This window comes from Stegodyphus dumicola, chromosome 4 (genome assembly GCF_044657685.1).
Source record: "Stegodyphus dumicola isolate Sdum_Otavi_A_Nest chromosome 4, ASM4465768v1".
NCBI lineage: Eukaryota > Metazoa > Arthropoda > Arachnida > Araneae > Eresidae > Stegodyphus > Stegodyphus dumicola.
In genome coordinates, this window is record NC_140771.1 from 184,057,537 (window position 1) to 184,083,769 (window position 26,233).

The 26,233-nt window shown below is 33.4% G+C and overlaps 1 protein-coding gene across 1 annotated transcript in view; it reads right to left on the reverse strand.

Moving 5' to 3' along the window:
* Positions 1–26,233, reverse strand: part of LOC118186524 (cell adhesion molecule Dscam1-like) — a 685,332-nt gene that overhangs the window by 281,724 nt on the left and 377,375 nt on the right. Inside the window, exon 6 of the mRNA XM_085815869.1 lies at positions 22,881–23,150. Within this exon, the coding sequence (XP_085671995.1) occupies positions 22,881–23,150 (270 nt within the window). The remainder of the gene's footprint in view (positions 1–22,880; positions 23,151–26,233) is intronic.

A 26,233-nucleotide genomic window follows, 5' to 3' on the forward strand; every position in this document is an offset into this window, starting at 1 on the left:
CTGGGATTGACATATATTTTATAGAGAGAACAAAGTAAGTAATACTGTTTATAACTTGCGAAAAGAAATTCATAACTTAAATTTAAAACTAGTAGTATTGTTTTATTTCAGCAATGAGGTCTTAATTCTTTATGATTTTTTTAAACACACTTGAAAGTCTTTGTCCATATCCTTATGGTGGCGTGGTGGTTATGTGCTTGGTGTATATCCTTGAATTGACATGACTCCGTTTCTTTAAACATAACTTTTATTCACACACACCATAACTTTAAACACAACTGAAATAACAGAACGAATAACAAAAAAAAAAAAAAAAAACAAAAAAAAAAAAAAAAACTAAACTAAAATTCAAACATCCTATGCTGCAAGCTAAGGGAGAAGTGAGCGAGTTCACTGCCGCACTATCAGTTTTTACATAAACCACATGACGTGGATTGGCTGCGCACGCAGTCCAGCGTCAGATTGCCACAGAATATCCCCCCCCCAGTGACACAGTCACGACACAAAAGGGGTTGGCTGTAAATTTCCAATTTAAGATATTCACATTCAAATAACAGTTATACTTTAAAATTGTACGTACAAAAAGAAATACAAATATATGAATAGTAATAATATATTTACAATTATGTTTGTAACATTTGCAGCAAACCACAAGAGAAAACTTTAAGCATATTACAGTAATTAGTTTTTTAGGAAAATGAACACGACGTCCACTGCGAGTAACCACTCGTTTTGGAACAATTTTTGAGTCTTCGCAGACTTCCTGTGGAAACTGAGGAATTACAAGTGAATTTATGCATTCTGAAACATATATGCTGGTTTCAAACGATCAGTTAGAGGTGGTTTAACAGAATTGATACGCAGAAATACATGAGAACAGGTTTGAAGTGCTGGATGTACATAAATTGTTGATTGAATATGAATAGAGGTTGGAATAGGTCTAACTAAATGCATGACTGATCGAAATTGTGACACATAAGATTCAGTAGGCGATACAATATTTGTAGCATTCAGCATATATGACGGTAATCTAAGTGTAGCACCGTAGACAAGTTCAGCGCAAGTAGCATTTATATCTTTTTAAATGACAGATCTAATACCCAACAGAACAATAGGCAGAATGAGCCATTATTGAACTTTTAAGTTGCCTATGAAATCTCTCAATCAGTCCAATGGACTGAGGATAATAAGCAGTAGTTCTAATGCGATGTGTACCCAAAATTTTCATTAAATCCTTAAATAAGTGAGATTCAAAATTTCGGCCTTAATCAGTGGTTATTGATACCGGGCAGCCAAATCTTGCTATCCAATTATGCACTAACACTTTACAAATCGTCTGAGCTGACATGTCGACAGTAGGTATGACTTCTGGCCATCTGGTAAACCTGTCAATAATTGTCATGCAATAACGGTTACCTTCAGACGGTGGAAGAGGACCTATGAAATCAATATGGATATGTGCAAATCTTGCATCAGGCAAGGAAAAGGTACCCAAAGGTGATTTCGTATGCCTATGAATTTTAGAACGTTGGCACTGTAGACATGATTGAACTGCAGTTTTAATAAATTTCTTCATATTAGGCCAAAAATAGCGCTTAGTAATTAGCTTTGTTTAAATTGAAATACCAGCATGAGAAAGACAGTGAATCTTCTGAAATATTTTAGAGCGAAAAGATTCAGGTATGAATGGTCGAGGTATACCTGTGTCCATATTACAGTAAAGAGTAACATCTTCTAAAGGAAAGTAATGTTTCTCAAGTTTAAAAACTGGTGAAGATTGAGATAACGAATTTTGAATTTCAGAGTCCTTAATTTGTGCTTCGGATAACTTTTTATAATCAATGTATTGATTATCAGATACTGCATCTTTTTCTACCCTAGATAAGTCATCAGCAATGATATTGTCACCACCTTTGATGTATCGTATGTCAGTGGAAAATTGGCCAATAAAATCAAGATAACGAAGTTGTCGTAAAGAACACATTTCGGGCTTCTGCTTAAAAGCATATATTAAGGGCTTTTGGTCAGTGTAGATTGTAAAGACCCTGCCTTCAAGCATGTGCCGAAACTTCCTAATAGACAAATAAATTGTCAATAGTTCTCGATCATAAATTAACCATTTCCTTTGACTTTTGCTGAGTTTAACGGATAGAAACGCTATGGGTTCCCAAATTGAATTATGCAGTTGCATTAATGAGCTATCAACCGCAACGTCCGATGCATCAGTACAAAGTTTCAAAGTCGCACCAGGAATTGGGTATTTGAGAAGGGTTGCGTCAGCAATTGCCTTTTTTGCATTTTCGAATGCTTTCTCGGCTTCGTCGTCCCATTCGAGAGGATATTCTTTTGTTTTTCTTGTTTGTGAAGGTTTCCTTTTATTAATGCGGCCTTCCAGTAACCTATTCAAGGGAGTTAAAGCATGTAAAGCTCTTGGGACAAAACGTCTGTAAAAATTAAATATACCAAGAAATTTCCTTAACTGAGTTAATGTGTTTGGTTTAGGAAATGTTTGAATAGCTTCTACCTTCTCGGGTAAAGGTTTTAAACCCTGTTCAGATACATGAAAACCCTAAAATTCCAAAGAAGTTAAACCAAAACTGCATTTAGATACATTAAGTCTTAACCCATAATTACTTAATCTTTCAAAAAGGGCTTTTAAGTGTATCAAATGCTCATTTTCAGCTTTTGACGCTATCAATATATCGTCCACAAAAGCAAATACTCCTGGCAACTCGTGAGTTACTTCATAAATAAAGCATTGAAAGGTTGCAGCTGCATTGCATAACCCAAATTGCATTCTTGTGTTCTCAAAAAGTCCAAAAGGAGTGGCAATAGCCGTTTTATAGATATCAGAGGGATTAATTGGAATTTGGTGATATGCTTTAACCAAATCTAATCGAAAAAACACCTTTGTTCCGTGTAACTCCGCTGCAAAATCGCAAATATTGGGAATAGGATACTTATTCTTCACTGTCTGAGCGTTTAACCTCCGAAAATTTCCCACAGGTCTCAATTCGTTTGAGCCTTTTTTTGACACCATGTGAAGAGGAGAGGAGTAATTACTTTTGGAGGGTCGCATGTGACCTAAATTGATCATTTTCTGAATTTCATGCTTAGCAATTTTTAATCTATCTGGAGCTAATCCCCTTGGCTTACATGAAACAGGAGGACCAATGGTTTCAATGAAATGCATAGTATTATGCTTAACAGTCTTATTGAGATCAGGAAGCTTTGACAGTGAAGGATAGTTAGACTGTAATTTATCCTAAATACAGTTTATTATAATTGTTTTAACAGAGTATAAATGTGTGTTAATTACACTGCAATTAATTTTTAAATGTGTTTTTAAATCAACAAGTTTTTTGTTCCTTAAATCAGGTAATAAATCAAAATAATGCAAGAAATCAGATCCAATAATATTTGTTGACACTTTACACACATAAAAAGTAAAATTAAAATTACGACGAAGTCCAAGGTCAATACGTAACGCTTTTTGTCCATAAACTGGAATAGGGGTACCATTTGCTGCAGAAAATGTCGTAATAGGTGTTTGACGCGCTTCCTGTCTGATTGCTGAAAGAAAACTGACGTCTGAGCCAGTGTCGCACAAAAATATTCGATTCGATTTCCTGTCTCTAATGAAAAGGCGACGATACTCAGAAGGTAAAGCGCATGTCGCCACTACACTTTCCCTAGTACGTTTTCCTGGAATGTACATGGTGGAACACACTTTTTAGCTTTGTCACTGTATTTATGATGATACCAACAATAGGAACAGTTCGAAGCAGCTTTAGCTGAAGGGCTTCGCTTCCTGTTATAGTGATTTTGGGAAATACTGCGTGATCGTCGTACAGACAAAACTTCACTACGTAATTTGCACACTTCCTCCAGCAGGGAATCCAATTTAGAATTCTCAGAGACATTGAGAGGAACACGAGAAGAAACTTTGCTTACCTGAGAGGATGTAACTTCCAATATTCTATCCGCGATACTGGCACCTTTCGATGAATCGAGCGGCTCAACCGACGCTAGAATAAACTGAACATTTGGCGGCATCTGGTGCATGAATAATTCCAGTAACAAAGAATCAAACACATTGTAATTTTCAGCCCTCCTAGTCATTACTCGTAGAAGTTCTAATGGCTTTCTATCTCCAAGTTGCTCGCCGGTGAGTAATTTCCGTATTTCACTCGTACTGCTTTCACCACAGAGTTCCGTAATAGCAGCTTTGAGGTCTTCGTAAGAAGAATCTGTACGTTCCCGGAGAATGATATCTCTAATCAACGCAGCAATTTCCGGCGGCAAATGAGCGACGCAGTAGTTAAATTTTGTCTTGGAATCCGTAATAGGCTTGGGTACGGCTAAAGCAACAGTTGCTTCGCACATAGCAAACCACAATGCCGGGTCAATCGGATTGTAAATTGGAATCTTGACAGCTGCTGTTTCCTCCATGTCAGCGGCTGAAGGGAAAATCACAAAAGTTCTAGAACCAAGCTCTTAAACGAACAACCAGTATAAGCTTCATGCGAGTAGCCAGATCGCCATTTTATGGTCCTTGACGCCGAGTCACCATTTTATAGTCGTAGACGCCGGGTCACCATTTTATGGTGGCGTGGTGGTTATGTGCTTGGTGAATATCCTTGAATTGACATGACTCCGTTTCTTTAAACATAACTTTTATTCACACTCACCATAACTTTAAACACAACTGAAATAACAGAACGAATAACAAAACAACTAAACTAAAATTCATCTGCTGCGCTATCAGTTTTTACATAAACCATGGACCTTATAAGAAATAAGACTAACCCAGTGGGCGGGGCGCGCGTCACCGACATGTAGGCAAGAAAGAGTAGGGAGGATCTGGTTTACATTAACACTGAAACATATGGCGTTTCTATCACATAATTCTTTTTAATTATTAAATGTGATACGTTGTATAAGGATGAGATTATGAAAGCAACACTTGTCTTGAAATGGGATTTAATATATCTCATTAAAGCACTTTTTACTGCATTTTTCACAGTAATTCACAGCGCATTTTTTCACGTGTAGTTCTTGTACAAACATATTTACTTTGGTAAAACGGTAAAAACCCTAGGCACAAAATTTATGAACTTAATTTTGCGTACACATAACGTAAACTTAAATAAGCTTGATAGTACGTGAAGTTTGAAATAAATAACGTAAAATTAAACAAGATCTGGTAACGGTTTTTTTTAATTTAATGACCATTTTCAGGCAGTGATTTTCAAAACTACAATAACATTACAAAACAATCATTTATTTGATTATATTATATCATTAAATTATTAACATTAAAGTGAAATAATTATTTTAGTAAGTTATAAAATTCGGAGCATAAAGTTTTCTGAGTGTAATGAAGGGGGGGAAGGTAAAATAAAATCTAGAAGCACTAAGATTTTATATTACGCCCAAAAGGAACCTTTTTTTAACCTTTTGTGTGTTACCTATATTTATCGAATATCATGTTCTTCGCTCGTAAACCACATACATTTGAAAACCGCATATCTTTAGAATTTCCGTACTGGAGATAAAACTGTTATATTCCGTACAGAGCTCTATCTGAACTCGTAGAGTTTGTTAATCAAAAAGTCGTTAAAGTTTTACAAAATATGAAATATATTAAAAAAAATTCGAAATTCCGCCGCCCAGATGCCCATGTTCGGGTGGAGGATTACATTATTCAAAATTTGATGGCTCTAGATACCGTCGTTTTTGTCAGAGTGCGAGAAAAATACATGTACTCATGCAGATTATTCATTATTTAATTTCTTTAAATATAATACAGGGTGATAATATTTGGTAAAAACAATTTGCGAGGAGACAAGGACATTTATAGTAAAACAGCACAAAATGCCGCTTTGAAACTAATAGCCTTTCTAGGCTACCGCCCCTTTGGGCTAATAAATTAAATTAACAGTAAATAAAAAAAATCTTATGCAGAACTAAAAATAAATTAAAAAATAATTACTATAAAATACAAGCAAAATTAATTATTACGGTTAAATACAATTTTAATATTAGAATTAAATGTATAAAAATTATTAAGGAGTCAAAAGTGTTTATCACAATTATGTATTATGAAATATAATTTAAATAACATTCCTTTATAGAAATTGTGCTATAATACTCATCTAATTTAAAAAAAGCAGCACAATTTAGAATTTTAAACAAAACTTTCAAAAATTCGTTTTTAAATATTTTAGTATTTTTTACTTATTTACATCAATAAAAAGCATAAAAATTGCAAGAGAAAATTGTTTGTTTGAAAATTTCTATTAGTTCAGATTTAAAATATTATTTTCTAAAAGAAGTAGTTAGAAATTTACTTACAGCATAGGAAAAGCTAAAAAAATATCCAGCCCTGAAAGCATGCAATAGCTTTATAATTATTTGGAACGTTAATTATGATTGATAACTATGCTAAATTTTTAAAAAATCAATCTCAGTTTCAAAAATAAAAATATGGAGAAATTCTAATTTGGGAAATGAGGCGCTACAACTAGCTTTTTCTTGAGAATTATACACGCTGTTACAGACAACCACTTTTAAATTTCTGCAAGTCGTCCCTACTCCTCCAGATGTGATCAAGATGATAGCCGGAAACGCCTCAGACGAGGGAGAAAACCCATTTGGGTTAGACTATTTCTTATAAGGTCCATGACATAAACCACATGACGTCGATTGGCTGAGCACGCAGTCGAACGTCAGATTGCCACATCCTAAATATTTTAAACTGGTTAACATTATGATGGCTAAAATGTATTAATATAACATGATATTAGTTATTAATATATTATTACTGAAAACGTATTTATTTTCAAGCGTTTCTAGCTAACAGTTCTAATCTTCTAGCTCTAAATTGCAATAAAAATGTGGTATAATAGACGGAGCACTTAAGTAGAGCTACGCGTGATGCTGACTGTCTGTTAGGCAAGTTACAGATGGAGTATATGCAAAGGATAAAAAATTACATAAGCTATCGTTGGGGCTTTAAATTACAGTGAATTACGTTCGGATATGTAGTTGACAGCTAACTCCATCAAGTTAATCGCGTAATCGTTTTTCACCCTGAGCTGATCAGTCATTCCTTGATTGCTTCAGTTTAAAAGAGGAACTTTTGTTTTTAGATAAAATATTCCTTCACTTTGTTTTAACTCAGAAGAATAAATTTCAAAGAGCTTTTATGAAGTGATCTTTCAAATCTCTTGCACATTATAATGACATCTGTCCTCTTTTTAATGTTAAAATATTAAACTTAACTCATTTTGTTTTTTAAGGTAATTAATTCAAGACATTAAAAGTAAATCTTAGCTTTCTGGAATGCAATTAAGATTTCTCAATTTCTAGTCGCAATGTTAAGAAAACATTCAAGAATATGATTTGTAAAGTCAATGAGTGATTTATTTTCATATGTTATTTATTTATTTACGAATGCATGGCATTTAAGGGGAGTCATTACGTACGAGCTTGTAGGAATGTTTTTCATAAATGAGAAACTTTTTTTTTTTTTTTTTACTGGAAATTTAGAATTTATACCAAAGCACTGCGCTTAAGTTTACAGCATCACAGATTTAATTACTGTAATAATTTTTACAATTTTGGATGAACCATCATTACATATAATTCTTCACCTATTTAAATTTTAAAACATCAAAGAATATAAATACCATTACGATAGCATCTTAAAAACAGAATTAGCATATTCCAATTCGAAGTAAAATTGTCTCTCGAAAAATAATTTTTTAAAGAAAAGCGCAGGTGCATGTTTTTAGTTATATCATCATGTACGTACTCTGAAATTTTTAAATCAGGATATATAACGGATTGTTTTAAAGAATGTGCGCAAGTATAAAAAACACCATTTTGAGAAAAAAACTGTTTTGAAGTTTTAAAATTTTCAGTATATTATGTCTCAAATAAATAAAACAATTTAAAATTTCCCAGTTGCATACAATTATTCCTTCCTATTCTTCAATTGTTGTTATTCTAGCCAATTTGGCTCTTTGCCTTGCTCTGTTAGCATCTATTTGAGGCATGTCTGCCTAAGTTTTGGGACACGGGTTCCAAATTAAAGATACATTTGGATACTGTATATATATCCTCCTAAGCACATATTTAGCAATAATGGCGTGCTGGTCTTTAAATATATCTTTTGATAGCGTATATTACAGGTGGTAGAACTGAATTTTTATATTTATATGATTTCAGATTTCCGCCCGTATTCGTTCTTTGATACTACGAATCCTCTCCTACTGAGCAAAAACTGTAAGTAGGTTTCACGTTGGTTAAAGGTTTAGAATATTAATTGCACTGCCCTTTGCATATCTTTCACAGAATTCTAATGTTTTTTAATGAGATTTCCATAATAAATTGTCAATTTGTTTATTTTCCGTAAGGTCTTCTTTTCCTCTGAGAGTTTTACCGGCACTGCGTTTCAACCCTTCATTTCTTGCTTTGATTATCTAGACTCCATTGTTTTCTAAATATGCTTTATACTTTCAATTTTACTAATAGCTAAATCTCTGTTTAAAGTCCTCCTTGTTGAATAGCACTCCATGTTTTCGCATCACCTTCACCAATATAGTCTGTATACCAAGCATTATACATAACACCGAAAAGATGAAACATTCGGTGCATCCCAAAACTTCCATCATTGCTGCAGAACCGCCCACCTGCGGCCGGGCGGTAAAGTCGCTGAACTCTGGTAGTTCGGTCCGAGGTTCGAGTCTCGCGAACGGGCTGGCTGCATGGGTGTTTTCGTGGTTTTCCCCATGTGTAACGTGTATACGAGCCAGTTTCCCTTAGAAAGTCCTCCACGAAGGCATCCCTCCCCTTAGACAGATAGCCCTAGTGTGCTTTGCCATAATCTCAATAAACCAAACCAAACCAAACCATTGCTGCAGAACCACTGTGTTTTTTAGACATTTACTCCCTGACACTTATGCTTTTCTCCAAGTATTACATATTTTGAACAATTGTAACCTTTGAAAAATGAAGAAAGCTCTTGTACAACCACTTTTCCACCTAATGCTCCTATTACTGTATGCATTCCACCCAAAGAGGTATAGCGATGGGTCTTCCAGGTACCATCTCCAGTGAGAGTCAAATACGAATTGTCATTATTACACTTAATTTCTTTTTTGATAGAAGAAGATATGCCGTTTTTAGCGAACAAACAAGAGGCATCCTTTAACTGTTTATTCACTGAATTCAAAGCTTTCAGTGTAATACATAGATACAAATTCATTATTTCACAAAACGCTAATAAGCGCCATTAGCAGGCAAAAGTTAATTCTAATCAAAATACTGGAACACACTGTTTAAAAATTGTATCTTAAGAAACGCAGTAATAGAGGAATCTGTTATAAAGTATAATTCACGGCACCATTGTTAAATAAGAAACTACTTGCCGTGAGAGGTTTCTACTTCCTCTTAGGGAGGAAACTAAACTCTTAAGAATTTGCCAACTACCAAACTTTTAGTGATCGTATAGTGAAACGGTAAAGCATTTTGCGTTGTGAAAAAATGCATCCCGGGACCGCGCCGTGAGATGATCGAAAACATAAGAAAAACATATACAAGAGATATAGGAAAAACATATTAAATATATAAAGAAAACATACTGTAATAGGTTTCCAGATTAAATATCAGTTTATTCAATTTCATCACAATAAAAAAAATCTTATCCTCATCAGAGAGTCTAAGGAGAATTCTTCAATTTGTCATTTACTTTTTTTTCATTTAAATTCATATAAAAATTTTAAGGGTTGTCTTGGTAATTTAAAAAGGGAAAGGGAAACAATTGAAGGCCTGAGAATTAATTTAAGATTCGATGTTGTTTTTAACTTACTTAAAGTTCAAACACACACACACAAAAAAAAAAAAAAAAAAAAAAATAAAAAAAAAAAAAATAAAAAAATAAAAAAATAAAACTTATCTTGGTTGGACATCTTGAAGTGGAGGACTCGTATCCTAATAAGCATTGACGTCGGCGGGGCTCATCTTTACGGTCACAAAATGGAAGTTTCAGAAGACATCGTCCTGTCCGGGCACTATTTGCGAAAACACACACGCAGGTAACTGGTTTTCATAATGACGACGTTATTTTACCTCTGTAAAACAGAAACAGGAGCACTGCTGCCCAGGACGTCTAACCGCTTGGTCTTGAAAGTCTTAAGTCAACACGCAGGTAACTGGTTTTCATAATGACGACGTTATTTTACCTCTGTAAAACAGAAACAGGAGCACTGCTGCCCAGCACGGCTATCCGCTTGGTCTTGAAAAGTCTTAAGTCAACACGCAGGTAACTGGTTTTCATAGAACGCGGCAAGGGAGCAAGTTTGCAGCTCCCGGCCAGAAACGTTTATCTAGGCAATTACGGCTCGCCTGTTTTTGCTCATCCCAAGAGCAAGCTTCACGAGTAACGTCCAAAAGAAAGGTTCCACACCAGTCAGTAAGTATCTCCAAGTCTCGCACGAAAAAGGTGTCACACCAAAAAGTCTTTCCAAGAGTAAGTGAGTAAAGTCCTTAAGTCTTTCAGCAAATATTCAAACCTCTTCAATCTCGCCTCTTAACCCAAAACGCGGCCGGGGAGCATATTTGCCGCTCCCCGCCGGGAAACATCTCTCGTCGTGAATTACATCTTGTCTCTCGCTTTCAAACCTGTTTTCAAGAGTAACGTCCTAAAGTAAGTCCAGCCAACCAGTAAGTCATTCCAACTCGAATTTCCTTCGTCTCCTTCACAAACGCGGGCTCCCACTATGGCTTCACTTATTGCTCCCCTTAAGTTTGGCAAAATTTGCGTTTTCAACCCCTGAATGCAGAAATAAGGGGGATCGCGCATGCGCGCCCTTCTTCACTTAGCCAACAACCGGACCCTCAATCGCCAAAAACCTGAATGACTTACATTGAAAGACAAGTAGCAACCTTTGACCTTTTTGTCACGTACTTCCTCTCTTAAGGTCAACTATACAATGAAAATCCTTCTAGAACATTCTAAAGGACAAAGCGCGCGAAATCATGACTTGGCAAAAAATTGCTTCCCTTTCCCTGCTTCTTTCACAATGAATCAAAGCTTGTACAAAAATTTGCAAATAAAAGAAAATAAATAATATTCTTTTAAACTAAATAATATTCCCAGAAGCATCTGTTTTTCCCAAAATTAAAGCCTTAAAATAAATAATTCAGAATCAAATAAAATTAAGATTTCCATAAATCAGAAAATCATTCACATAGTTTTTATAACGCTATCAGACAAATTCTCTACACAACAAATCTGTAAAAATAATAATCATGCAGTTATCAGAACAAATGAAAGCAATCTACAAGCGAACATTCATAAGCAGCTGTGGTTACAAATGTAAGCAAACATCACGTGAATATCAAATGCCGGATCTAACCATGTTTAGCTCATAACCATTTTTATTATTGCAAAATTTTAAAGGCTCTAATTTGAATCCTATAACGCGGTTTGTTTTCACACGCACAGAAAAGTCTACAGTTCCTAAATGTACAATACATAAATAAATAAATAAATAAATAAAACTCCACTTTTTTTTTTAAGATGTAAAGGTGATGACGCCCCTTAAACCGTTAGCTTCTGGCTTTTCATTATTTCCGAGTCACAGAATAAAAATCATTAAGTGTAGAGATGCTTTTATGTGTTCTTTGTCCATGGGTTGTCGAAAGAAATGCCCATAGTCCGGGAATTTTAACATGGCCCATCGAACCAAGTCCAGGAATTTTAACATGGCAGGGCAGGATTGCATTTATCAGTGGGGTGGGCCTTCGGCACAGACTGTGGGTCCCGAACCCCCGTAGGAGTAGCGGGACCTGCAGCAGGGAGTCGTCAAAAATTTTAACAGTTTTGATATATCTTTAACTTATATTATAATAATTTTACAATTACCAAATATTTTTACACAATATATCTGAAAACAGATACAGATAAAACAATACAGACAAAAAAAAAAAAAAAACGAATACGTTTCGACGGATTCTTTTTATAATATAAACGTTCAGTTTACTTGCTCTGCATGTGACGCTGTCATTTAGTCTGTACTTATTTAAAATTTTCACACGTTGTTCTATGTCTTAAAATTAGAAATTAAAGTTTATGATCTAAAACTGCAAGAGTATATCACAGTACAAGTAAAAAATCGGCACAGTTTCACCCACGCGTGTGTCGGATTTGCACAATGCTTATTGGGTCCGACAAAATTTTTGTAAATATAATGGGGTCCTTAGTGATAAAATGGCGTCGCGACTGAAAAAGGTTTAAGAAGCCCTGAAATAGATGATAGTACGATTTTTCCGACCTCCGTTCAAGTTTTCAAAGACAACTCATTGGGAATGCTTCCAAGAGTTTCCTACCTCTTTCGACAAAACATCTCGAGAGAGCATTGGACATTATAAGTGCCCTCATGCCACAAAAGCACTATACACTTACGAACATTCAAGCCTTGGGTTTTGAATCCGAACCTAACAATACACAAGAAAGCATTTCTAGTAACTATACCGATCAGTGTCTAATGTAAAAGAGACGAGTATTACGTCAATTTTGTCTATTTGGAAGAAGCAAAGATGCCACAGCAGTAGAGAATCTGTTAATCTGAGAATTTTCTTTGTCATTATTGCCAAACCTTTCCATAAGTTTTCAAATTTTAATTTCAAGTCAATATATATGGAATTATTGCAATGCCTCTTGCGAGTTCTCATGGTGTAAATAAGTCTTGCCGCCGAAGAAATGTTTAATGGTTCGAATAACGGCGAGGTTACAGTGGATATTTCATGCTTCTTAGCACCAAAAAAAAAAAAAAAAAAAAAAAAAAAAAAAAAAAAAAAAAACCTATATTCTCTACATACGTGTAAGAATTCATAATAGTTTTCCTTAAGTTCGAATTATTCCAAATTCACAATGCATCATATTAAATGAAAAGCATGTGCAACTTGTAGAAAGGTGGTGTTACCGCTAAAGTGCGGAAATCAGTTATACTGCAGATTATCTAGCTAATCTGCAGATTAACTAGGGTGATTCATAAAAGCTCGGAAAATTGTTTCATTTCTCTAAATCTACAAATTACTTAGCTAATCTGCACATTACCTACTAGGCACTCATTAAAGTGAAGAATAAGATTGTTGCTGGATTAACAGCAACATTTCTGTACCCTTAAATTAATGTTATTTATTTATTTTTCGATAACTAAAAAATCTCAAGTTAATACAATCGAATTTGTTGATACAATTAACCATCAATCAATTAAAAAACTATAATACAATGAATAAAACGGGTTAAAATATTTTTACAATTAAGGAAATTAACATAATGTTATTTATGTATGTTTCGATATCTAAAGAAACAGGTTAATACAATCAAGGAGGGAGAAGGAAAGGAAATGAGAGACACAAACTTTTGAACTTTAACGATACGGTAGCCGTGAATGTGCACATTACCTTGGTAAAATACAAAAATCTCTTGATTCCGTCCTTTAAGGGAGCAAATAAGTTAATCTGCAGATTTAGCTGAGAAATGCAGACAATGACGATTTCGAGCTTTAGCGGTAACAGTGAATTTCTCAACGAGCACATTGTTATAGTGAAAGCCATCATCACGAGACATCCAAAGTATTACAGCAAATTTAGAAAAACAAAATTGCTTTTAATAATCAAAGTAATATGTATTAATATGATTTTTGTTATTCCGCATATGTTATTTCAAACTATGTTGCCTGAATACGTAACATTTAAAAATATATTCCACATATGTTACCTAACCTGTTTTAAAGATTTTAGTTTCAAAATTTTAAATCTTTTCGTTATAGGAGAGAATATATGATATATAGTTTTTTTTCCTAAAGTTGTAGTCCTATATATGCAATTTCCTTTATAGTTGAATAATATTATTAATTTATGATTGATATTCTAAGAAATCTCGGATGAAAAAAAGTCATCAGTAAAGAAATTGTAAAAGAGCGAGATTTTTCACATTCAGTGGTCTTCTTTACTACTATGATAAATATACAGCACTCGCTGCGCGCAGCAGTAAACGTTATATAAACGAGTTTTTAACATTTATGAAAAAGCTCACAGGACGTCCTCAATCTTTATTTGCAAGTATGGAGAGTGGCACATTAAATCTTACAACACAATACAATCTGCCGTTTATTGAAATAAAAGACAATGGACCTTCTAAAAAACAATTCGTTTTTGGGTCTTTTTTACAGTAACAAAAATATAAAGCACAGAAAAGAACCTTGCGAAACAAGTTCATGTTCCTTTAGATAACAAATCGCATAATCATTATGAATTCGTATTTCCTGATGTGAAACTATTGAGCCATATGGTTTAGATAGATTCCAGTTAGATTGGTATTACTTATGTTCAATGCAAACGCGTTTAATTAGGCAAAAATAGGCGGTGATTTATTGTAGATTTTGGAAGATTTTCGGAACTGTTATTAGTATTGCTACCGTAAGAATGAGTACACTTTTTTCCTGCAAAATGTTTTTTAAGAACGTATTTAGTAAAATCCATGGTTCGATTCCCAGTTTCCCCATTTTTAATCACTCCTGCTTGCAAAAAATATCTAATGACTCTGCAACCATGCAAGGTCTCAGTTTTAAACATCTACAATACTACATGGCATAATGATGTGCGAAGCAAAATGCATGTTTCAGCATAATAATGCATCATTTCATTAACAAAATACTAACCAATGGCTTTAGCAATAAAAATATATGAATTATTCTTTTCATATATTTAAGCTATTAAAATTCAAATATATGAATTATTCCTTTCATATAATCGGCTACTTTATATTGCATCGTACTGAATCCTATGTTTTCGGTACTGCACTGTAGAAATCTTCGATATATCTTCGAGCATAAAAAGCAGGTTAGATTATTTTGAATATGACAAAGTACACAAGGGTTTCATACTCAAGAACAGGAATGCCTTCGTGGAGGACATTCTAAGCGAAACCCGGTTCATATTCATGTTACACTTACAGGCATAGAAAGTTTTTTACGAAATGTTGAGAGGTTTCGGTTAACCATATAAGGTAGTTCTCCCGCCTTCCTAGCATGCCTTCGTGGTGTGATGTCTGTACTCTGGGCGTGATTCCAGAGGTCAGTGGTTCAAATCTTGGCGAAGGCGTTGTTAATTTTTCATCACTCCTGCTTCCAAAAATACTTAATAATTCTACTTCAGCACTCGAACTAAAAAGGGTGGTGGACGATGATTCTCCACACCCAGGATTTGGCGACTGGGTCTCCTAAAACTCCAGTCGCGCTTTAAAAGAGGGAGTATATAAGGTATTTCTCCCGCCTTCCTAGCCTGCCTTTGTGGTGTGGTGGTCTTCACGCTGGTGCGTATTCCAGAAGTCCATGGTTCGATTCCCGGTGAAGGTGTGGCTCATTTTTCATCACTCCTGCTTGCAAAAAGTAACTAATGACTCTGCAACCATGCAAGGTCTCAGTTTTAAACATCTACAATACTACATGGCATAATGATGGCTTAGCTTTTCAACTGTTATGCAACTTTTGTCAGACAAACCATACTAAGTCGGAGGTCTTCACGCAACATTTGAGCCAGCGAACTTGCATTTATGACTTGAAACGAAATGATATTCTTACAAACAATAAGTTGCAGGCCCACCTTATAACTGCTCTGGTGTACGTTAACTTAACTTGTTCTAAACACCTAAGGTCCATCAAGTTGACTAAAACTTTGGCATGTAATCGCCTGTAGTTTTATTTGTCTGTGAACAAAAAAATTACAACTCAAATGTAAAACATAACACCATAATACAACCTTTATTACCCACCACTTGTGGATGTTAAAGAACTAAAACTATAACAAACTAAAAACGAGTGCTGCTAATGCAACAATTTTCTGACTTTTCCTTTAGATGTTATTTAAATATCCTGACTTGAAATTACAATACATTTGAAATGGAATGGAAAGCGAATTTTCTTAAATGCTTATCTAGTTCTGTCCAGCCTAGTCCTTTTGGTAGCTCTTAGCTGGACAAGGTCCTTCAAAATCCAAGGCGGCAAAATCGCAGAACAAGCTCTAATAGGTTAACGATTAAGATTAATATCTTAAGCTTAAACTACAATGGGTACACTATGAACCTTTATTACTAATTAAATATTTATCTATTTTGTTGGGAATTTAGTCATAAGGCATTACATATTGGAGAATCGCGTTAACTAGCGTCGCCGATATGGGGAGAGTGAAAACTATTGGGCAAGTTTGTAGTATTTCCAGCATTATTTAAAGAGAGCTTGTTTAGTATGTTGTGAAACTTTTCTTGAAAAATAATGAAGAACCAGTTGAAAATGAATTAAACAGAGTACCAGTCTCTAGCAATCATATCGCAAATTAAGATGCAGAAAGTACAACCTGTTCTTGAGATAAACATATTTGTTAATTCAGTTAATGAAACAATACTTCAGTATTTACGATTTAAGTCTTTGATCTTGCAAGCACTATTCAAAACCACAGATATAGCTGATATCTCGAAATATATCAGATTTACAAGTCCGAAAACGTTCGGTGAAGCTCAGTAAAACTACTCTTGTTCTAGTCCTATGAGAAGAGTTTTCTTCCTATCAGAGGCTATTCAACTACGTTGAGTCACAAAATTGTGTGTTCACCAAATTGAGTTGTCGTCCAAGGTCTTTTTCACCACATTCTGGGTCTGTTCTGGGACAATGTTTGGATCTAGTCTGTGATTCCTAGTGTTTAAACTCCGAGTTCAGGATTTTATTAGAGAAATTTGAAAATATGCTATTAGATAATCATGAAAGTCACAATTTTTAGTTCTTTTTTTATTTATATATTACTCATGAACCAGAGTGCTTTAAAAATCATTCGAAGAGTTGAATTTTGAAAAATTTCCATGTTTCTCAGTTTGGTTTCAAGTGCATCATGTAATGTAAAGCTTTTATTTTGTGATGTCACTAGAACAGCTGTTAAAATACTGACCACTGCAGAAAGCACGTTCATATATGGATGACCTGAACTAATTAATTTTGTAGGGTATGTGACGGAAATTTTGCGGTGGTATAATTACATTACAAAATTTATTAATGTAATAAAGTTTCCTGTCACGCACGCAAATCACGCGAGCGAAACAGAGCTAGTAAAGGCTTACGCCGATTCGGGACACTTGGCATAAATGGTACGAAGAAGGTCAGCGATTGCTGCCAAAAATTTTCATTAACTTCGAAAAAAAATTTTTAAAAAATAAATTTAACTAATTTTTATCCTTGTGGGAGCCTCCGTAAATTGAAGTGAAGATAAACTTTATAAGGTAATAGGTTAATAAACATAAAAACTTACACATGTATCAGCTGTAAAGCTAATTAATCAAACATAATAAGAGTTTTGTCCCATTATCAAAAATTCTAATAATTTTAAGTAAGCTTTCAGATCTGATTTTAAATAATAAAAGCTTGAGTATGAAGGATGTATAATCCGCTTTATTGTGTCCTTTGTACTTTTGATGCCTCTGTCTAAAATACTAGTTTTGTATAATACTGCGCTTATATTAATTTACTATGATTGCTATATTTATTCTTATTTGTAATATTGATCAACTGCGTTTACAACAATTTAGAATTGGGATAGATCAGTGCAGATAGGATGTTGTAAGCTACTAAGATGTTTGTTGAACATTTCATATAAAAATTAATTTTCGAGGAATTAGGTAACGACTAATGCTCAATAACATTTCCTAATGAAGTCTGAAGTTTATCAAGGGTATATTATTCATTGAATATCATTCCTAGAATATTTTCCAACATATTAAGAATTTGAAATAATATTTTTTTAATTCCGAAGGTTATATATTTCATTCGATATTTAAGTTTTATATAATGCTAAAATTACTGTTTTTTTATCAAATAATCGTTGATTTGATTTTAACAAATTTTGAGTGGTTTTTTTCTTACATTAGTTATTTTATAAAAAGACTAATAAAAAGCGGAAACTCGATATAAGTGAATTAGATTGAATCAATTATTTACGAACCGCATCTGTCTTTCTAAAATAAAAGACATCTTCATAGAACACTTTTTAAAGGAAAAAGGACTCGCATATGCATATGGAAAGAACGACGCAAAGAAACCTCATTAAACCATCTTGATAAACCAACAAGAAAACAAAACAGAAAACAGAAAAAGTAAAAATACCAGCATTTTTTAAAACAAACAACAAAGGAAAAAATACATTATTTTTTTAACTTTAAATACTCAAAAACTTGTGTGTTTTAGTCAAATAGAAACTCTAGTCAATTGATATTAAGGTCACTAAGTAAAGAGATTCAGTAAGAATTTAGTCACATATTTCTTTTATCATATACTTTTCCCTCTGGTTATTTTAGCATATGAATTTGGAATTAATGATTCAAGGTAGCATGGTATAGATCTGTAACAAAGTCACTGTAAAAGTAAAATTAATAGTCACTCAACTTCTTTAAGATACGAAATACAGTAAATCTTCTTTTTCAATCTTCTCCTGATAAAGAATGCGTACCGAGCAATTTTATTCTGACGATTTTCAAGAGATAAAAATAGTAAATGAACGGGAGAAAATCTCTGAGTAGATCTGATATTTATTAGGTTACACTTAATAAATATCAGATATATTATACAAATGTCTTTTTATATTTGCAAAATAATAAAATTATTAAATATAATTTAATAAATTTATTAAATCTAATTTTATAAGTGCTAGAAAATGTGTGTATTGATATAAATGAAGCTTATTCATGTTTTTAATAAATGAATTCTGAAATTTAATAGTTTAAAAAGAGTAAGTGTTTCTAACAATTATTATTACTCACATACAGAAAAATCCTATATTTTCTTAATGTTACTTTCACAAAATATTTCGCAAACTTTGAGACATATATAGCAGTTAAGTTCTTCTAAATGAGTATCAATTTATTTCGCGGTATCCTTTTTGTTAGAAAAAGTAGGAAATAATTTTATACCGAAAGAAATTTCTATGTAACACTAGCTTGAGTTTCTGAAAAAAGTCAAAAATATTACTTGGAAATTTAGTGAGTTTACCATTTCCAACATAATATATTCAGTTATAATAACTTGCAAAATATAACATTTTAAAGTGACGTAAAAGTGCTTTTATAAACATATATATGTATATAATTTTAGCAAGCAGAATTTAGCGAGGATGTTTGACAAATACTAGTCACGAAACTGAGAACAAACAACGAAAAATAGCTCATCTTGTTAGGTTTTTGGAATGAAATAATTTTTTTCTAGACTAAAATGCAGAAAAGTTTAATGATCGAGATACCAAAATGCTCAGGAAGGATCTTGTTAAATTTTTCCAGTTCAAGCACTGCTACTAACTGCGGTTATGTATAATACTCTTGTTATTCTAAATGTTTATTTTGTTCTTTCAACCACAAATTTATATTCTTATTCCTGATTTAAAATTTGCTAAAGGTTTTCGTAGGGAAAACGATTTTTCTCTTTCTTAATCAGATTTTCAAACTTTAGAGTCAAATTATTTAGCTTGTAAATAGTAATTTATCAAGTATTTTAATTATTTTATTTTTTCTAGCAATTAAATTAAATTTAATTGCAGTAAATTTAGTTTGCCTGTCTAATATCAGTTAGACATACATGACGGCATATGAGCTTACCCGATTGTTTATAGAAGAAATATCACAGTTGTGCTCATATTCAGAAACGTCGCCCTGAACAATATAAGCATTAACAGATGCAGTGTGCTGTCAACGAATGTACACTCAGATATTTTATAATTACATATAGTACAATATTAGTAGTTGCATTATCTGCAATATCCGGATAAATATCGTATATCCTCCGTATATAAATATCGTAAAATGGTTATCAGCTATTATCTAACCGCAAATAGCACCACTTTAGATAACCTTCTGTTAAACGATTAGCATACATATAGCAGAACTATCAGACAAAAAATGTCTGGTATGAGAATTAACATATGTAGGCAAGATACGTTAGGTAGAGATTTTCATAACATATGCTTCTGTCTTTGGGGTAAATTTTATTCCCTGGGGGAATTCTATCATCCAATATATTGATTCACTTAGCAGAAAACAAATGCGTAAGCATTGAAATACCTCTTACGCAAGTCAAACCTATTCACCATTTCTGGTGAATACATCGGTCCTAATCCTGAAGACAATAGTAAGTCAATTATTCTGAGATATAAGTAATACTGAAATTTTATTAAATATCATCTATTGCTACGTGCCTCAGTTGGACTTCATACAATATTTTCAGATGAGTATAAAAAAGTGTAATTATGTCAGATCATAAATCAGATAGTAGCGGGAAAAGCGTTCAGCGTTTTTATAATTCGAGATGATTGCTATAAACGATAACTCAGATATTCCCTTTTTACATCTGTAGGAGCGTCGCGTCATGTGACTTTATCTGCTTCAATCTAAGAAGAACTTAAAAGGATATTTATTTGACGGTTTAACGATCATAACTAGCATAATCAGAACTTTGTTCCTAGGCAACTAGAACTTGCTATAAGGATTTTGCTTAAATCTTTAAGTTTTCAAAGCGATGCCAAGTTGTCATAAGAACCTATCAATCATATCGAAGAAAGCAAGCTCAAGATTTGTAGATACATTCACGCATGCGCAGATTTACGTAAACTGATTGATTACAGCTTAAAACGTTTTCAAAAACTGTGAAAGAGGTTAATTAATTTTACACCTTATGACTAACATTTGTGATGCTTATGTCATCATATAAATGTTCCTTAATGAAATTTAAAAAAAAAAATAAGAAAACGATGGCATTTACTTTTTTTAAACTCATGGATATTGTTAGTAGTACTTATCTTCCAAAATCGAAGCTGAAAATCGAGATGCTCGATTATCTGTATTCAATTCACATATATCGTCCACCTTCATGAAAAAACGTCCGAGTCCACTAGTCGCATAATTTCCATGTGACTGAGTAACAAATATCAAGGCAAAATTATACTTCTGTATAATATTAAAACGTAAAGGACGCTCGATATGAAAGATGTTTAATGTACGAGATGTTTTAAAATGTTTGAAAGATTAAATATTTCTTGTTGCAGTTGACTAGTGTTCAGTCTCGGCTCTGAGTTAAAAAAAAATTAATCGAATAGTAAAGGTTTTCAGACTGAGCAAATGTTAGTCTTGTCATACGTGAAAACATGAAAAAATTAATATTTTTAAACTGCCCTTTAATGAAACATATTTCAAAATCCATTACGCAGCATGCAATAGCATCTAAGCCCCGTTCGCAAGAGCAGATTCGACCGGTAGCGAAAACCAGTTCTATATCTTATCAGGAAAAATCCATAACCATCTTTTAACCGTAGCGACAAGCACCAAAGAGTAAACTAAATAACAGCTTATAAAATAATAATAATGATAATTAAAAAGCATGTATTTTTCAAGAACTATTAGGAAAGTTCAGGTACCAGTTGCGAAAGTACAGATTACAAAATTAACAACAGTAAACAACGTTAAAAATATGTAAACAGTATTAGAAATCGGCCAGTTCGGAGACGTGATTGTTCACAGAGGCTTAGGTGTAAAGGGAAGGAAGACGCTGGTCTTCTGAACGGGTCCTGAAGACGAAACTCTTTCATGTCTCCTTTTTCTCCTCTTGCTAACGGCAGCTGTGCGAAGGAGCGTTGCATGTGAACGGCGTCTAAAAGATGTCAAAATTCTGTGACTTAAACCACTTTCAAGGAAAGGAAAGAAAGATTCAGGAGCTCTATAAAATTAAATTTCTTTTAAGTACAAAATTTTACCATTTCGGAAAATGCGAAATCGAGAAAAATGCTTCTAATTTAAAGTTTTATTTTACTTCGTTTTTTTACGTAAGATAATTTTCAAAATTTCAAAAACTTAAAATTTATTTCTGTCTATAATGGTAACATATCCAGAAATTTTAGTTGTATGGTGCAATTTTTTTAAAGTTTCTGCGGCTGATCTGATAATAGGAAATAAATTTTTTTAAAAATTGCAGCTGTCCCTGAACAAACGTTTAGCTTTAAGGTAGCCTGGGCTGAAATGCCCTATGTCTATCGAACAACGGCGTCACTTTTCGAATATTGGCAAGCATTAATAGGGTGTTCATTCATTGAGAGATAAGCAGTTTAGAAGTGTTGTAGATAAGCATTTCAGAAGTTGCAGGGATCAGTCGAAGATGATGAAGTTGTGGGTAAAAGGTCTGTCAACAAGGGGCTTCAGTTCCGTGTTCAGAGAAACATCAGTTAAGAACATCAGTTCCATGTTCAGAGAAAATCCGATCATCCGGAATAAACTGGGCAGCAGAAGTCCAGGTGAGGAGGACAGGAGCTGTAAAGGGACTAAAGAAGCTTGGTAGGTGAATTGAGTATTGAAGAAAAGTACTACAGCTGGACTGGCTGAGGGGGATAATAATGTGCAAGGGCTGAACCAAGTATATTTGCTGGAGTTACTTAATTATATGCAATGCAGGAGGTAAATTAATAGAAAAATTTGGTAAATATAAATATCCTTTTTCTTGAAAATTTACAAAACGTAAGCGCGTTCTTCTTGTTTCAATATATTTAATACTTGTTCTTCGGGGTGTTACTTTTGTTAGAGTAAGATCATGACGTTACGGACGGTCTTGCAAAAGATATTTACCCGGATACATTCATGAAAACACTGCGCACATCCTTTACATTCCATATCCTTAATTTTCTTTACTACTGTAATCCTTAATTCCCTTTTTTATTCATCATGTACGGAAGATAGCGAAGCTAAAACAAGATGTAATAAACATAAATGGACATAAATCTGTAGACCTTACCTCCTAACGTCAGTTGCGCTGTGCCTTGGGCGGAATCGAAATCATTGGACACGAAGCACTGGAACATTCCTTTATCATCTCTCTGGACAGAGGTCAGATAAAGAATATCCCGCGAAGGAAACTCCACTCGAGATCCGGCCCGCAAGGGCATTCCATCCTTCATCCATTCGATCGTGACCACTGGATGGCCAGAAAAAGAGCAGTTGAAGGTTGTGGATTTTCCTACATCAATACTCTGGAATTTGGGAATCACTTGTACAGAAAGTGGTGCTGAGAAGGAAAAGATAACAATACTTTTATTTTTTCCAGAATAACAATGATGAAAAATATTCTTTTCTTCTTTGATAAAAAAAAAACATTTTGTTAAAGTAATGCGAAGAGAAAAGACTTTTTGCCCATTTCTCAACAACAATTGGTTTTATAGAGAAAAAAAAGTGAATTTATTTAAAAATGTGAAAAGTGTAAAAGAATGAAATGATTTTGCTCCGAAATTAATGAATATTCATTTTCAGTCATTTTTTGTATGTTTTTTCTATTGTAATTCGTCTCTTCACATGAATGATTTTAATAAAATGCACGTTCTGGTTGAAAGGTAACAGAAGATTAATTTAAAGTTGAGAATAATAATAATCCTATTTTTTCTTAAAGCGTGTAGCTTTAAGAAAATTTTCAGAGTCGAACTAAAAGCATATTTAATAAAAAATAACATTTTTTTGGTTCAAGAAATTTTTAATGTACTTAATTATATATGATTAATATCATTATATGAAACTTTAATGCATAATGCATAAATTATTCTAGTTCTTCATCTCAGAGCAGTTACGCTGTCCCATTCCTCTAAAACTCAGTTTTGGTTTAGTCAAAATAACTAAAAACTTTCCAGTAAAATTAGAATGGGTTATATCTGTAGGAGATGTGAAATTCAACAGGCAATTTTTTTTGTTCCTTTAGAAGAGGGACTTGTGTTTGATCGCTTTCGAGATCGATACAGTATTATTCAAAATCTACACCAAACTAACATTCCCTTTTTCCCTAATTTTAAACGCAAAATTACTGCATTTGTATATGATATGATTTTGATTAACTTTTTAATGATCATTCACACGCACAGATACTTGAAAGACAGAAATGTAAAAGGTATTCTTGAAACACGAAATAACAAGCAACCAAATATATTTTTGAGATCATCTATGAATACCCCATTAATGAATAAAAAATGAGAATATGAATATTTGTAATTATTTTTAGTTTGATCTCTCTGTTTTAATAAAAACATCGAATAAAGATTTTCTAATAATCAAATTATTTGATTCTATTTCAATCCTTTTCAGCATTCAAGGTAAAAAGCAACCAAGTATTTTTATAAAAGAAATTCTTATATTCCTAATAACGGAATTTGGACGATAATCCCTAATGAGCGACATTTTTTCATGCCAGCGGTTTTTTAGTACATTCAGTCAATTATTTTGTTTCGCATGTTACTGTGTAGTTTAACACTAGAATTACGGTGGTCTTCGTATACCTAGAATTACGGTTGTTGGGACTGTCTTTCGTGGGCATTTGGTCTGTTGGACTGCCCCCGGGTTGAATTTGGCTGTGGGTTTGGGCGCCCGGTGCGTGGCGTCTTGTGATTCCTCTTTGGGCTCTAGATATAGGTGGACGTGGTGCTACACCGATTAACCTTTTGGTAAAGGGACAGTGCCCACGTCCTCCGTTGCTTATCGCTTATACCTAGAAATACGGTGGGTGTCATTTTGACCCCTTGATAAGATGTTGGCATATTTCTCTATATGATATAATATATTTGTGAAAAAGAAATTAAAATAATGCAAATTATGATAACTACAGTTTATTTTAAAGAATATAGAGACTTTACAGGCATGTAGTCAAATAATGAACAAGCATTTAAATATTCCAGCGAAAAATGTAACTCCCCCCCATTTTCGATAGCTTACATTTGAGAAACACAGAAAATAAAATGTATAAATATTTACGCAAATTTTTCCAAAAAAAGTGGTTTTTAATCTAAATATTAAAGTATTTTAAAATAAACTTTTTGGTATAAAGAGTACATAGAAATATATAGTAATATTTTATTTACAGATAATATATTAGTCAGCGCAGCAATTAGCATACAGGCTTATCTTTCTGATTTTTTGTGTACAATATCAGCATACATATTTATTACAGTTGTCGCAAATATTAGAAGTTTTGTTACCTTTGCATTTCCTTACTTGACATTTCTTCTCCCCTTTTTTTTCCATCCACAAAGCCACTTGAAGAGAGAACAAAATTGTTTTTACTAGATATATATTCTTCTCTTAGTTTGCCAAATGCAATAGAAAATCCCTTCTGCCGATATTTTCTTTTGTAACTTCCTTATACAGAATCCACGCATTTATTCCTGCTAATAATAAGTCCAAAATATTGTAGAATACATGTACTGGCCAATGGCGTGATGGTGCTTTCACGGAGTACTTTCTTGCCATTTGATCCAAAACATCTACCCTGAATTTTGTAGAATTGTGAAACTGTATTATATCAGGAACCTTCTTTTCATTAGATTCAAATTCAACTGATGAATGGAGTGTACTTAGCAAAATTATATTTTTCTTGTTTTTACCTTGATATGATATAAGTGTTATATAGTCGTATTTTATCACAACTGAAGAAAAAAGTTCGTTTCTTACATTTTTTAAAATAGAGGGAATTTCTCTTTTTGCGCGATTTACTGTTCCAACATGACTCACTCTTTTTGATTTTAGGGATTTCGTAAGCTTTACTGATGTTAAGAAACTGTCTGTAGTTATATTTCAGCCAATATTTTTGTAAGGATAAACTAAACGATTTACTACGTTCTCTCCTAAACTTTGATCACTTGGTCTCATTTCATCTTTTCCTAAATATGGAAATCGTTTAATAAATATTTTGCCCTAACGTCTACTGCTAGCCAAAATTTTATTCCGAATTTATCCGGCTTGTTAGGCATATACTGCAAAAAACGGCATCTTGTTTTTGTAGGGAATAACTGTTCACTGTTCATCAATCATAATGTTTTCATTTGGTTTGTAGCAAAGCTAACAATTTTCTATAAAAGTATTCCATACCTCGGATATTAGTGCAAATGTATCACACTGCAAACGTGAAGACCTTGTTAGTTTATTATCAAAACAAAGAAATTTCATAATTTCCAGAAACCTATCCCTACTCATAGTTTCATGAAAAAACTTTGGTCCCCAAGTCTTGGACCACAAACTAAGAATTGGTAAGCTCTTGGCGGCTAATGCCCCCCCCCTTACGTACAACAACGCTATGAATGCTTCCAGTTCTGTTAATAAAATAGTGAAAGAGTC